Below are 14,507 nucleotides of genomic sequence, written 5' to 3'. Positions count from 1 at the left end.
CTAGATGGCTGCTGCGCACAGCTGGCTCTGCGCATGCGTCTCTGTCCTTCACTGTGCTTCGTGCACAGGGGTTAGGAAGGAGCAGGCCGACCAGGAGAGAGACTGCTCCAAAAACAAAGGACTTTATTTGGGCCAAGGGGCTTCTTGCACAGACCCCCAGCAGAGCGCATCCCTCCCTGGGCCTGTTCAGACACAGTTCCTTCTCTGGGTCACCGGCGTGCTGGGAGCCTGGGGGCATCTATTATTCAGACAACACCGGGCACAAGCCCGGTGCAGCGCAGGGCACCACACGGGCCACCTTTTCTGCCCAGCAGCCTTTGCCAAACGAGAGGTGGAAGAAACCCATTCAGGGCCAGGGAGACTTGGATGCCCAGGCGACTTGATGGAGAGTTCTGGTTTCTGTTCCTGGCTGCATCGCCTGCGTCCTTGGCTGGGAACCCACCACCCCGCTGCAGGCCCCAGCAGCATTGTGTGGGCCTCAGGCCGCCCGCCCCCTAAGTAAGGGGACTCCGGGGAGCCAGCCACCTTCACCCACCCTCAGGGATGCCCCTGCTGTGCCGCCACACATCCTGACAGTCAATCCTCAGAAACCTGGAAATCACCTTTGAAATTTCCCTTCTTTGTTCTCACTGCCAAGGGCAGAGAGGCAGTCCTGAGTGTCTGAACCAGGGAGTTTCCAGTTCTCGATGCCGCCCCTACCTGGTGCTGAGGAAGGGACCCAGCTGGCTGTCAGGGCCGACATGGGGAGCCCCGCTCCCCAGCCCTGGCTACTTGTTCCCGAAACGCACTCATCCCCAAGAGAGAAACAGACACCGAGGGGAGAGGAGGTGTCGGTGACGGCTCGGGCGCTCCACAGCCCTGGCTGAAACCTGAGCAGAGGTGCACCGTGGGAGGTCACCCAAGGGTGCACGCTGTCCCCTGGAGCATGTAATGGGCCCTCTCTGGGACTGGCTGGGAGCTGACCAGATCATCTAAAAACTGGGCTGGTGGGCAGGCGTTTGGGACAGCCATTACGACATCACTTCAGACACCTGCGTCCCATAGCGGAGTGCCTGGCTCCACTTCCGATCCCAGCTTCCTGCTGCTCTGACCCTGGAAGGCAGCAGGTGATGGCACAGTATTTAGGTCCCTGCCATCCGCATGGGAGATCTGGACTGAGTTCAGGCTCCTGGATTTGGCCTGACCCAGCCCAGGCTGTTGCAAGCATTTGGGGAACAGATGGAAGCTCTCTCTTTGTGTGTCTGTCTCTCTTTTTATTTTAAATAAATAATAGAACATTTAAAAATCTTTAAATTTAGCCTTCACAAGGCCAGTCTGTCCCCAGCGGTGCTGGCAACTTTACCACTTGCCCTGCAGGTCTTCGACCTTTCCAGATCCCCAAGCCCCTGGGAAAAAGTGGGGGATATCCTGATGGAAGCCACTGGAAAAGCAGCATCCGGGGCTGTGGTGACCGATGTTTTCCTGCTTCCTTTTGGTGATGGTGGCTGGGAGGGGCCGGGAAGGGAAAGGCTTCCCAGGTGGACAGCTTTGATAACTCTCCCTTTAGAGGAAGTAGGGAGAGGAAGTCCTTTTCCTATGTCCCCATTCACCTCAGTCCCCAGGCCCTCGGAACGGTCCCTCCCTGAAGGGTGGTTGGCCCAAGCCTTGTCACTTCCCCATCTGTGCGCTCGCTGGCTGACAGCAGCTCCTGGCTGCTATGGGAATGGCCCAGGGAGTGTTAACCAGAGACCCCAGTGTGCTCCTGGGCTCCCTCCTGCCAGAAAGCTGCCTTGGGAGAGCGGGTGGGCAGGCAGGCGGCAGCTCCCGAGCTGGGCACCAGGCCTAATATGTACAAGAAGGGGGCAGGGGGCACTCGCTTTTTTTAGGTGGACTCCTGGGCCACCTGAGGGTGGGGGTGTGGGTGGGGGTGGGGGGCTGGCCTGAGCTGCCAGTGAATCTCCATCTCGAATCTTAGCTCCAGGAGGCGTTTAGCGCGTCTCTTCCCCTAAATTGGCCACAAGCAGTTGAATACAAGGGGCGAGTAGGAAGGTATGTGGGGGCACAAGGCTGGTGGGCAGAATGCCAGACAGACCCCCAAAGAGACTGCACGGGCACTTTTTTTTTCTGGCCTTGGTATCTTTTTTTTTTTTTTTTAATGGAAGACCCAGGAATACTCATTTTTCTACCAGTTTGCGCTTTTATTAAAAGTATGAATCATGAACAAGCAGTCCTACAGGAAACTTTATCTTCTGCCCAGCCACCCACGGAAAAGGGCCAGCGCTGGGAATGAACAGAACCCAGCAGGAAATGCATGGAGGTGGGGAGAAGGGGGCGGCTGGAGCCTCAGCTTGGAGGAGACCTGGGGGGCGGGGGCTCCTGCAGGCTCTGAGCTGGAGGAGGCTTCTCTCTGCCTCCATCCCTGGCTTCGGGGATCCCAAACACCTGCCACCGAGGGACGGAAGAAGGCAGTCTCCGCTGCTGAAACCAGATCGCCTTTCGAAACTTTCCACTGGGCCATCCTGGAGACACGGGGCCAGAGGGCTCAGGTCTCTGCTGCCTGGTAGCCTTCACACCTGGAGGCTGGGGCCGAGGGTCGGAAGTGGGGAAAAACAGGAACGGGAGCATTGTTGGGCTATCTGGTGACTTCGTGGGAAGACAGAATTGGGAGTTCCAAGCCCTGATGGCGGACACTGCCAGCTTGCACATAACGAGCCTTTGGACCCATGACTCCACCTTTTGAGACTCATTTTGTCTATAACACCAGAGACACACAATCACAACTCGCTAGGGGGTGGTCATGAGGGAGGAAGGAGAAGAAGGTCCGTGAGGCAGGTTGCAGAGTCAAGTTCTGTGCTGGTGTTGAGACACATGGCAGGCTCTGCAGCAGGGAGCCTGTCCCGCCCTGCCCCGTGGTGAGGCTCACCCGCTTGCCCCTATCTCCAGCATCTCCAAGGCCACAGCTTTTTTTTTTTTTTTTTTTTTTTTTTTCCCCTACTGGGAAGGAGCTGGGAAATGTGGCTTTGGCCAGCACAGGAGAAGGGGCCTTTATGTGTGACCAGCAAAGACTCAATTGTTACTGAAACCAAACTGGCCGCTTTTCTCAATTATCTCCACTGCTCTTCTGGTCTCCACTTTTCAGATGCCAAGTTTTAACCCAGAACAAAAGCTGCTGTCCAACTGATTTATAATCCAGACCTGCTGCCGGGGACTAAAGCGTTCCTTCCCTCCAGGACTGCACCCTGGCTTAAAGTGGAAGCTCCCCTCTCTCCCCCACCCCAGCCCCTTCTGCCCGAGCCAGGGGCTGGCATCTGCCTCCAGGTGCCCTTGGGGCGGCTGCCCTGAGGTTCCTCTGTCCACCTGCCCAGCTGGCAGGGAGGAGGACGCTTGCTTGGAAGAGCAGCTGGGGGCGAGGCGGCGGGTCTGGAGGTGGTTGCTTTCATCTGAACATCAGGGCTCCTGCCACTTGTTACGCAGCCTTCCAGTGCCACCAGGAGGAGTCAATTCCTGGGGGAAGGCTCTGCCTGGAACCTAAGAAATAAGTAGTTGAGTGTCTCTCCGGCGACTGGGGGGAGGGGGGTCTTCCTGGCTGGCCAAGCCCATTGTTGCCTGAGGGCAGGGGCCAGTGGGGCCGTGGGGGACCCAGGAAAGAGGCAGAATTTGGAGTCACGTTCGCCCCGAACCGGTTCTGCTGTTTAATGCCTGTCACTGGAGCGCCACTCTGAACCCCACCATAAGTCTTCGGGGGACACTTGGGAAAGATCCGGTGAGTCCGATCCCCCCCCCTCCCCGGCCGCCGTGGCAATGCCCGGTGTTCCTCCCCGTCCCACCCCCGTCCGGGCGCCTAGGCGCACACGGCGACTGCCGGGCACGGAGCGGCCGGGCCCTTGGGGTCCTAGCCCCCCGGCGAGGGCGGGCGACCAGGCGGGTGGCAGCCCCATCCAGGGCGGGCCTTCGCGTCCCGCCCCCGGCCTGCGCTCGTCCCCCCCGCCTGACGTCAGGGAGGAGGGGTCGGAGAGCGCAGGCGGTGGTGGAGAAAGAGCCGGCGCCCGCCGCGGTGGCGAGGGTAGCCCGAGCTCTGCGCGCGGACCGAGCGGGGACGGCGGGGCGGTGGCAGAGGGGCTACGAGGAGGGCTGGCGGCCGCGCGCGGGCTAGGGTTGGGCCGCGGTCGGAGCAGAGCGCGAGGGCGGCGCCCAGGGATTTGAGCTGCGCGCAAGAGGTGAGTGAGGCCAGGCTTGCGCCGGGCTGGAGCCGTGGGGCCCCGGGGCCGCCGCTTTGTCCCCCTGCTCGGGCAGGGGCCGGGGGCGCGGAGACAGCTGTGCGTCCGAGCACCTCCCTGCGCGCGCCGCGGGCTGCCTGGAGCGAGCTCGGGAGCGGGGCGAGTGGTGCACGCAGCCCCCCAGGGGGCCGGAGGGGGTGGCCGGTTGGTGAAAGCGGGATCGGGGGAGTGGGGGGTCCCCTTGTGTCGTTCGGCTGGCGGCCGGGATCCTCGCCAGGCTCCCGAATTGCCCCCCGGCTCCCCCACCCCCGACGGAAAGTTTGGGGCGGGCTTGGACCAAGGCCGATGTTGTGGGATCGAATTTCCCTGCCGCGGCCCCCCGCCCGCCCGTTCCGCTGGGGAGGTGGGTCGTCCCGGAAAGCCAGGCCCCCGGCCCCCGTCGGCCACCCTGTCCCCGGCTAGAGCGCTGCCGTCCACGGGGTGGGCAGTGGTGCGGTGCGCGCCGCCTGGACCCCGCACCCTTCCACCCCCTACCGCCTCTGGCTACCCGTTTCCCCCGCCCTGGGAGGAGCTGGGGGTGGGGGCGCCGCTGCGCGGGCGGGTCCTTGGAAGGAGCGCGCCGCGGGATCCAGCCCGAGCCTGGGGTAAGCGGCAGAGGCAGGGTCGGAGGTGCGCTGGAGGGGCAGGTCGGGGGCGATCGCAGCCCCAGCCCCCCACCCTTCCCGCGCTGGGGTTCTGGGCCGACAGGGGGCGTCCGCAGGCCGGGCTCCGCCACGCTCCCAGCGCCGCTTTGTTTGCATTCAAATCCCCGGAGCGGGGGGAGGGGAGAACTCGGGGTGGGGTGGGGGACCCGGGAAGGGGGTCTTGTCGGGGACCCTTTGTTTTGGGGTGAGCAGGTCCCCAGCCTCTGCATCTGTGTCCCCGGCACGGGAAGGCTGGAGCAGTGGAAATCAGTCCCGTTGGCCTGCCCAGGCCGGGGTCCCCGGGGCGCAGTCCGGGAGTTGGGAAGGTTCGTGAGACCCCGGGGGAGTGCCGCAGGCGCCGGCCGTGGCGCGGTGTGTCCCCCGCGATCCGAGAGGAACCCCCTCGTGTTCCCCACCCCCTGGCCCTCCCCGCCCCGCCGGCCAGCGCCGCGGGGAGATCGCTGATTAGAACGGAGCTGGCTCCTGACCCGCCACCCCTCAGCCCTAGGGCTGGTGTCTCCTAAGAGGCGAGGAACAGGATGAGGCCCGGGTCATTTCCACGCCCATTCCACCCACTTCCTGCCTCCCTCTTGGGCAACAAAGGGGCCTCGGGAAGCTGGGCCCCTTCGGCTCCCGGCCCTGCTGATGTGGAACGGGGTTTTGGGCTCTGCCGGGCTATTGTCTGCGCTGGGGGAGGGCACCGGCCGGGCTGGGACCTCCGCACGCAGGCAGCCTGCTGCACCCAGTGCTCGTGGGAGGCTTTGCCCACTGCCTGCCCCACCACATGCCCCCCGCCCCACTGAGGGGTTGGCCTCTCTGAACTAGGTCTTCACGCCGCTGGAGCGGCGGTGGATACTGGTCCTGCTGCCCGAGTTTATTTTAAGGAACTCTCAAGCCTTTTAGGCTGTGGAGAGAGAGATCCCTTTCCATTTTTCCAAACAACTTCCTCTTGCTAAAGAGGGAGCGAGGGCCTGGAGGCCAAATAGGGCCTCTTGGTGTTTGTCCACGCCCCCAGCAGCTTGCCCCACCCCTGCCTCCCTGGGAGACCCTATTGCCCCCAGGTCTAAGTGGGGCTGGGGATGCTGCGCCCCGCGTGAGGCGCTAGGTCCCCCTCCATACAGAGGACCGGAGGTGGTCCAGGGACTAGTGGAGAGGCCTGATCAGGTGTCTTGGCTTGGCCTGCCCTGTGTCTTGGTGCTGCCAGTTCTGGTTTGTTTTTCTCTACCTGTCATTCTGACCATGTCTTTCCCCTCGGCAGGGCAGCTGGCCTGGAGCTGGAGCTTAGAGCCGGGGCGTGTGTCATGGCCCCGCACTGGGCCGTCTGGCTGCTGGCAGCAGGGCTGTGGGGCCTGGGCATTGGGGCTGAGGTGTGGTGGAACCTCGTGCCCCGGAAGACAGTACCTTCTGGGGGTGAGTGCCTGAACTTGGGAGGCGCAGGCGCAGGAGCAGTGGCGGGTGGGAGAGGGCTGCTTTTGGCAGGAGCAGGTGCAAGCTGCTAAGGCCCTGCCCCCAGCGTGGATGCCAGGTTCTGGTGTGTGTGGCACAGCTTTCTAGGAAATGGGAGTGGCCCAGAGGCCCAGACCTGGTCATTGAGGTCAGGACCTGGAATTCGCCTCCTTCTGACACTTGCTGGTGGCGCTAGGCATAGCTCACCAACTCCCGCCCCAGACCTGGCTGCCCAGAATGCAAGGGGCAGAGACCATCCTGCATTGCTCTCCCCATCACTAGTGGTGCCGGGAGCCCGCACAGAGAACACTGAACCAGGACGGGTGTAAACCAAATACCCTCCCGCCCCTGCTAGCTTTCCCAGCCCTCTGCTCTCAAGAATCCCCTTATCAGCCCCGGTAGATCCTCCACCATTCCTGTGCTCATGCCCTCTGCTGGCCCTGGATGGGGGTGTGCGTGTGCATGTACCTGCTTGCATGGGGTCCACAGCGGGAAGCCCACAGCCCTCCCCGTGCACGCGCACCTGTGTGAAGAGGTGATGTCAGGTGTTTGTATCATCCCTGTGCTCTGGGGACCTGGGATGAGCTCACCTCCCAGAGGCTCCGCTCTGGCACTAATGATGCCCTCCCGTGCTGGCCTGTGTCTGTATCCGTTGACTTAGGGCTGGTTTGGGGGATCCTGAGGACGAATCCGCAGCTCTTTGGGGCCTAGCATTGAACCACGTGATACTTGAGCGTCACTGTGCTCTGCGTGCCCGGTGGCAGCCGGGCTTCCCAGGCCCCGGGCGTCAGTGGCAGCTCTGGTTTCCGGAGCCCTGACTTCCTCCTGGTCCCCATGGCTCTCCTGCCCACCCCAGTGGCCAGCTGTGCTTGTGTCTCTGGCAGCCTGGGTCTGGATCCCTGCTGGCGTGAAGGTTTCCTGAAACAAGGAGCACTCACGGCTGTTCCGTACCTCCTGCCCTGCCGGCTCGGCATCCAGGGCCTGGCTGGACCCCGCCGTCTGCCGTGGGCAGCGGAGCAAAGAAAAAAGCAGCCTTGGAAGCCGAGGGGCGGGGCACGTGCCCAGCTCTGAGGCCAGAGGTGCGACTGACCCCGGGAGCGAGTGCCATCAGTCTGATGGCTTCCTCTGGCCGGAAGCTGTGGCTCAGATAGCCTTCCTTCCTCCTCAGCAGCCCGGATTTGCCGCCTCCCAGGCTGGGGATGGCCAGGGAGGCCCAGGGGGCGCCGGCATAGCCAGAGGCTCTTCAGCACGTGCCCTTTATTGCCGGGGGTGGCTTGCACGTGGGGAAGCCGGGACTGCAGGGAGAGAGGAAGATGTTGTGGGAGTGCTTGGAGCCCCGGGGAGGCCTGCCCAGCCTCAGCCCTGCTCACGCCCACCCCATCCTCGCTCCCGCAGAGCTGGCCACGGTAGTGCGGCGCTTCTCGCAGACGGGCATCCAGGACTTCCTGACACTGACCCTGACCGAGCAGACCGGGCTCCTGTACGTGGGGGCCCGTGAGGTCCTGTTTGCCTTCAGCGTGGAGGCTCTGGAGCTGCAAGGAGTGGTGAGAGGTGGGGCAGCGGGAGGTGCACAGGGTAGGGGGGAGAGGGCAGGACCTGAGGGGCTTGGCTCGCTCCGGCTGTCCCGCAGCCCAGCTGCCCCCCCACCGGGGATGTCTTGCTTGGCTTCCCACCCCACCCACTCCTTAGGACCAGCGAGTTCACTCTCTCCCATGGCTCTTACGGGACAGTTGGGGACTTCCGTCCCCTAGCGGACGAAGCTCCCGGAGGATGGGGACTGTGCCTGTGTCCCCGCATCGCTGCTGCAGGCTTTCCGGGGGACATGCCTAGCTCGGGCTGCCACTGATGTGTGCTCCCCGTCCTCAGATCTCCTGGGAGGCCCCGGCTGAGAAGAAGATTGAGTGTTCCCAGAAAGGAAAGAGCAATCAGGTGGGTGCTGGGCCTGGGGAAGGCGTGCCGGTGCTGGTCTCGGTCCATCCTTGGTCCTCGCGGGCCCTCGGGACCCTCACTAATTAACTGATGCCTCTGCCCCCAGACGGAGTGCTTCAACTTCATCCGCTTCCTGCAGCCCTACAATGCGTCCCACCTGTATGTGTGCGGTACCTACGCCTTCCAGCCCAAGTGCACGTACATCGTGAGTGCTACTCCCCTGCCCTGGGTGCCCCGCCCCCGCCCCGCCCCGGGCGGCTCCTCATGCCCCTCCCTGCCCATAGGACATGCTCACCTTCACTCTGGAGCGCAGAGAGCCGGAGGACGGCAAGGGGAAGTGTCCTTACGACCCGGCCAAGGGCCACACTGGCCTCTTAGTGGGTGAGTGGCTGCCCCTGATGCAGGCTGGCCCAGTCCCCGGGACCTGCTCCCACTGCGGGGCCGCGTTGGCCAGAGCGCAGCCACACATGCCTCACTGGTGGCCGGCCCGGCCCTGTGTCTCTCACAGACGGGGAGCTCTACTCAGCCACCCTCAACAACTTCCTGGGCACGGAGCCTGTTATCCTGCGTAACATGGGGCCTCACCACACCATGAAGACCGAGTACCTGGCCTCTTGGCTCAACGGTGAGCCCCGAGGCGCTAGTGCGGGGCGGGGGCTGGGGTGGCCCAGCGCCTCGCCCCGCTGACCGACCCCCCTCCACTTCCCGCAGAGCCTCACTTTGTAGGCTCCGCCTACATCCCTGAGAGCGTGGGGAGCTTCACGGGGGACGACGACAAGATCTACTTCTTCTTCAGAGAGCGGGCCGTGGAGTACGACTGCTACGCCGAGCAGGTGGTGGCTCGCGTGGCCCGCATCTGCAAGGTACCGAGTCTCGCGGTGGGGGCTCTGGGGCACTCTGCCGCCCTCCCACCCTCACCCCCACAGGGCTGACCAGCTCTGTCCCCTTGCCACCTGCCAGAGCGACCTGGGGGGAGCGCGGACCCTGCAGAGGAAGTGGACGACGTTCGTGAAGGCGCGGCTGGTGTGTTCTGCGCCCGACTGGCAGCTCTACTTTAACCAGCTGCAGGCTACGCATACCCTACAGGGCGCCTCCTGGCACAACACCACCTTCTTTGGGGTTTTTAGGGCACGATGGTGAGTTGTTGGCCCGGAGTCTAGGGGGGTGAGGGAGGAGCAGGTGCAGGGGTTAGAGGCGGGGAGTGGGTGTGAGAGCCTGCACCAGGCTCTGGTGGGGGAGGACTCGGGCACCTGTCCCTCTCCAAAGCTCCCTGTGGGAGGTGGGCCGGGTGTGTCCCAGGTGGCACCTCAGAGTGGCCAATGCGTCCTCCTGCCTGTGTCTCCTTGCTCTGTGCCTGGAGCCAGGGCTGGCTGCCACGCCTGACCCTTACGGCCCCTGTCTTCGCTGCGACAGGGGCGACATGGACCTGTCGGCAATCTGCGAGTACCAGCTGGCAGACATCCACCAGGTGTTCGAGGGTCCCTACAAGGAGTACCGGGAGGAAGCCCAGAAGTGGGGCCGCTATACTGACCCAGTCCCCAGCCCCCGGCCCGGCTCGGTAAGTCCTTGGGGCAGGGGTGGGTTCCTGCCCTCAATCCCTCGCCCCCGTGCCCTTCCCACCCCTCTGACGGCTCTCCTCCCCACATCCCTACCCTGGGCAGTGCATCAATAATTGGCACCGACGCCATGGCTACACCAGTTCTCTGGAGCTGCCTGACAACACCCTCAACTTCATCAAGAAGCACCCGCTGATGGAGGAGCAGGTGCGCCCTCGCTGGGGCCGGCCCCTGTTGGTGAAGAAGAACACCAACTTCACACATGTGGTGGCCGACCGGGTCACGGGGCTGGATGGAACCACCTATATAGTGCTGTTCATTGGCACAGGTAAGCTCGTGGGTGCACCCAGGGCAGGAAGATGTGGCTGTCCTGGGGCCTCCAGCCCTCTGACGGACCCCTTCCATGCCCCACCTCCCTAGGAGACGGCTGGCTGCTCAAAGCCGTGAGCCTGGGGCCCTGGGTCCACATGATTGAGGAGCTGCAGGTGTTTGACCAAGAGCCGGTGGAGAGCCTGGTGCTGTCCCAGAGCAAGGTAATGAATCAGACGCCACACCCACACTGTCCCCTGCCCCCTCCCCCCTTCCTGGCTTGCTTCCTCTGGTCTCTGCCTTCCCCAGGCTGGCTTGTGTGCTTGGCCAGCCTAGCACAGGGCGCTGAGCTTGGGGCGAATTTCTAGAAGCAAACAGAATCTGCGCTGCCTGGGGCCACCGTAGCCAGTTCCCTGGGAGGCCTCAGTAGCTGCTCTCACTGTTCCCCTTAGGCTCCGCTTATCATGCCCCGTAGACCTGACCCCTCCCAGGCTGCGAGCTGCTGGTGGCACCCACACGACATCTAGTCCCCACCAGTCCCCAGTGGGCTCTGCTCCAGAGCCCGCACTCCCTAAAGCGCTCTCAGTTTGCCCTCGCGCAGGGCTCCTTCCTGGCTTGTTTGCAGCAGCACCGCCCTCCCCAACATTCCCCCCTCCAACATGATCGTGGGTTTGTTTGCCTTTCACCGGCCATTGTGATTCAAAATTGTTCCCTAGAACATGGAATAATGGCAGAAAGAAAGCGCATGGTTGAATAAACACGCAGATTGGCAGTCACCCTTGCAACATAGCAAAACACCTTATGCAATGCTGCTGCTACTGAGAGAGCTGCTTGGCCTTGGGAAAAACGTATTTCCTGCAGAGAGAGAGAGAGAGAGAGAGTGTGTGTGTGTGTGTGAGAGAGAGAGAGAGAGAGAGAGAGAGAGAGATTATGCTGCTCGGCCTTGGCTCTGTCGCCTGTTTCTAATAAGGTCATGTGTGTAAGGTGCTTAGGGTTGCGTGTGGCTTGTAGTAAGCCCTCCCTCTGTGCATTCTTTGGGTCTTAGCGCTCCCGCTGTAGCACCCTCTGGTCCTCGTGTGCCCCCTGCGCTGGCCTGGCCTGAGCCCCTCTTCTCCTGCAGAAGCTGCTCTTTGCTGGGTCCCGCTCCCAGCTGGTTCAGGTGCCCCTGGCAGACTGCGCCAAGTACCGCTCCTGTGCAGACTGTGTCCTCGCCCGGGACCCCTTCTGTGCCTGGAATGCCAACACCAGCCGCTGCGTGGCCGTGGGCGCCCACTCCGGGTGAGGAGGGCTCCTGGCGTTGTGGGGCCCGGGAGGGAGAGGAAGGAGGGGTGGGTGGAGCCGGGCTGCTGACGGGTCCCCGGCTCCCCCGCAGATCCCTGCTGTTGCAACAGATGAATACCTCGGACACCTCGGGCGTCTGTAGCCAGCGGGGCAGTAAGAAAGGTGAGCTGGCTTTTTTGTGCCCCCTTCCATCGGCCCGGGCCCTGGCTCCGAGCTGGAGGTCCCGCTCCTCTCCCCCCGGCCCTGGGTTTCCTGCTCTAACTCTGCCCTTTCTCCTCTCTCTGCCGCTGCAGTCAGGCTCATTCCCAAGAACATCACCGTGGTGGCGGGCACAGACCTGGTGCTGCCCTGCCGCCTCTCCTCCAACCTGGCTCACGCCCACTGGACCTTCAGGGGCCGGGACCTGCCTGCCGAACAGCCCGGCTTCTTCCTCTCGGATGCCCGACTCCAGGCCCTGGTGGTGATGGCTGCCCAGCCCCACCACTCCGGCACCTACCGCTGCTTTTCGGAGGAGCAGGGGGCGCGGCTGGCTGCTGAAAGCTACCTTGTGGATGTCATGGCGGGACCCTCAGTGACCATGGAGGCCCGGGCCCCCTTGGAGAACCTGGGGCTGGTGTGGCTGGCCGTGGTGGCCCTGGGAGCCGTGTGTCTGGTGCTCCTGCTCCTCGTTTTGTCACTGCGCCGGCGGCTGCGGGAAGAGCTGGAGAAAGGTGCCAAGGCCGCCGAGAGGACCCTGGTGTACCCTCTGGAGCTGCCCAAGGAGCCCACCGGCGCCCCCTTCCGGCCCGGCCCTGAAACCGACGAGAAACTTTGGGATCCGGTTGGCTACTACTACTCGGATGGCTCCCTCAAGATAGTGCCTGGACACGCCCGGTGCCAGCCTGGAGGTGGGCCCCCCTCTCCTCCTCCTGGCATGCCCGGCCAGCCCCTGCCTTCTCCGACGCGACTTCACCTGGGGGGTGGGCGGAACTCAAACGCCAACGGCTACGTGCGCTTACAACTGGGAGGGGAGGACCGGGGAGGCCTTGGGCACCCCCTGCCTGAACTCGCCGACGAACTGAGACGCAAACTGCAGCAGCGCCAGCCCCTGCCCGACTCCAACCCCGAGGAGTCATCAGTATGAGGGGAGCCCCGCCACCGCAGTGGCGGGGGGCACGTGGGAGGTGCAGCTCCTACTTTGCACAGGCACCAGCTACCTCAGGGACATGGCACGGGCACCCGCTCAGCATGGGCACTGCCACGTGGTGTGGCTCACCAGGACACCGGCCTCGCGGGAGGCGTCTTCCTCCTCTCTGTGGATCACGGACATGTGGGACCCCAGCCGCCAAAACCTTCCAAGGCAGAAGTTTCAAGTTGTGTGTGTGTGTGCGCGCGTATTTGTGTTTGTGTGTGTGTGTGTGCACGTGTGGCGTAGCCTTTCTGTTTCTGTTCAGTCTTCCCTTGGCCTGGGGTCTCCCTGGTGAGTCACTGGAGCTATGAAGGGGAAGGGGTCGTATCGCGTTGCCTCTCTTACCCCCACCTGTCCCAAGCGTGGGGCAGTGCTGTACATATGGGGGTGGGGTGGGCAGGGTGCGGTACCCCTTTGGGGGAGTGCAGGGCTCCGTTGGGGGGAGAGGGGTGGGCCTGGTCCCGCCCCCAGGGCTGTGAATGTTTTCAGGGTGGGGGGAGGGAGATGGAGCCTCCTGTGTGTTTGGGGGCAGGGGTGGGCGGGGCCTCCCTCTTGGCCTGGGTTCAGTGGTATTTTATATTCATCCTCCCCCCATCCAGGGCTGGGGAAGGTTGTGTAGGGGCGAGGTGGGCATATCCTCTCGCAGCCCTAGGGGGAGGGCCCCTAACAGTGTAACTTATTGTGTCCCACGTATTTATTTGTTGTAAATATTTGAGTATTTTTATATTGACAAATAAAATGGAGAAAATAAAGCTCTCACAGTAATGGGGGATAAGGCATGTGAGCTCAAAGCCTTGCAGGTACCAAGAGGCAAGGCTCCGTGTGGGTTGAGCCAGGCTGGCCTGGGCCCCCGCACGCTCCCTGGGCGGTGCCTCTTCTGTGGTTCCAGCCAGCCTCTGCCCCTCTCTGCAGGGAGGATGGCCCAGACTCCTCCAGGGTTTTCCCACAGTGGTGGCAGCATGGCTGGGAACCAGACCACGGCTGTAGCCCCTTGGGAGCCAGCCTTGGCTTCGGGCCAAAGGGAGAAGTCCAGGCACTGGGAGAGGAGGAGGAGGAGGGGCCTGCCTTCCCAGAACCCCGGGCAGTGAGGGGGCCGAAGGAGGGCACTTCCTAGAAGCAGTTTTCAGCTCGGGTAGGCGGTGAACATAGTTATGCTCACTGGCGTGAGGATCGGGCGCCCGAGCAGTTTAGGGGAAGAGAGATCCCATCCAGCCTTTCGTCCTCCGGGAAGGAGCTGCTGCTGCCACCCAGGGTGTCCAGGGAGAGGCCTGGGGCCAAGATCTGAGAAACAACAGGACCCAGCCTGGACTCCTTCCCGATGGCTTTAGACACGCCAGAGTCCAGCCCATGTCCAGGACATGGAAACGAGGTCGCCCGTGGCTGTCACAGCCTCTGACCCAGGCTTGCTGGCACGGGCTGCCCTGTGTGTGCTCATCTACCGACTTCAGTGCCGGGTCCGCAGGTGTGAGTCTATGAGGTTGATACGTAAAGACATCTGGTAAACCAGGTGCCCCTGGTGGAAGAGGTGATGGGGAGAGGGGCGGGGCACAAACCTAGGCCCTGGCCTTGCCTTTGGGGCTTCTGTGGGGCTACTCCTACTGGCAGGCCAAGTTGTGGCCAGCTGCCCCTTGCTGGATTAACACGGTGCACCGGCAGGGAGCCTTTGAAGAGGTCACGGGGACCAGGCATTTGGCACGGGGGTTAAGACGCCACTTGGGACGCCGGCATCCCACAGGTGTGGCTGAGTTTGAAGACCTCCTTCGCTTCGCTTCTAGCTTCCTGCTAATCTGCAGCCTGAGAGGCCAGTAATTACTTGACGGTTCAAATAACTGGAGCCCTGCTGCCCACGGGAGAGACCCAGACTTGGCTTCCGGACCCATGGCCGTTGGGGACATTTGGGGAGCGAACCAGCCAATGGAAGATCTGCCTTTGCCTGGCT

General features: G+C 63.1%; 1 protein-coding gene across 2 annotated transcripts; it reads left to right on the top strand.

Annotated features, from left to right (window-relative positions):
• The first annotated feature begins 4,128 nt into the window (after positions 1–4,128).
• SEMA4C (semaphorin 4C) lies at positions 4,129–12,948 on the top strand. 2 transcript variants are annotated; one of them, XM_062209922.1, is made up of 15 exons: positions 4,129–4,196; positions 6,138–6,289; positions 7,721–7,869; positions 8,192–8,254; positions 8,361–8,459; positions 8,539–8,635; positions 8,763–8,879; positions 8,966–9,117; positions 9,215–9,390; positions 9,668–9,812; positions 9,916–10,138; positions 10,231–10,343; positions 11,240–11,397; positions 11,492–11,562; positions 11,694–12,948. In XM_062209922.1, exons 2-15 carry the CDS (start codon positions 6,181–6,183, stop codon positions 12,521–12,523), a joined length of 2,502 nt encoding a protein of 833 aa, XP_062065906.1. In that variant the 5' UTR covers positions 4,129–4,196; positions 6,138–6,180; the 3' UTR covers positions 12,524–12,948. The 2 variants fall into 2 exon arrangements, with proteins under 2 accessions (XP_062065906.1, XP_062065907.1); XM_062209923.1 differs by lacking the exon at positions 4,129–4,196 and having other exon boundaries at positions 6,047–6,289.
• Positions 12,949–14,507: the final 1,559 nt, after the last annotated feature.

Source organism: Lepus europaeus, chromosome 13, assembly GCF_033115175.1.
Source record: "Lepus europaeus isolate LE1 chromosome 13, mLepTim1.pri, whole genome shotgun sequence".
Taxonomy (NCBI): Eukaryota; Metazoa; Chordata; class Mammalia; order Lagomorpha; family Leporidae; genus Lepus; species Lepus europaeus.
This window is presented reverse-complemented; position numbering and strand designations above follow the sequence as displayed.

Bases quoted from the DNA above. Each gene is read 5' to 3' on its own strand.
- SEMA4C (XM_062209922.1), top strand. From the start codon at position 6,181: ATGGCCCCGCACTGGGCCGTCTGGCTGCTGGCAGCAGGGCTGTGGGGC. The intron at 7,870-8,191 runs GTGAGAGGTGGG...CCCCGTCCTCAG, and splicing joins CTCTGGAGCTGCAAGGAGTG to ATCTCCTGGGAGGCCCCGGC. The intron at 9,391-9,667 runs GTGAGTTGTTGG...TCGCTGCGACAG, and splicing joins GGGGTTTTTAGGGCACGATG to GGGCGACATGGACCTGTCGG.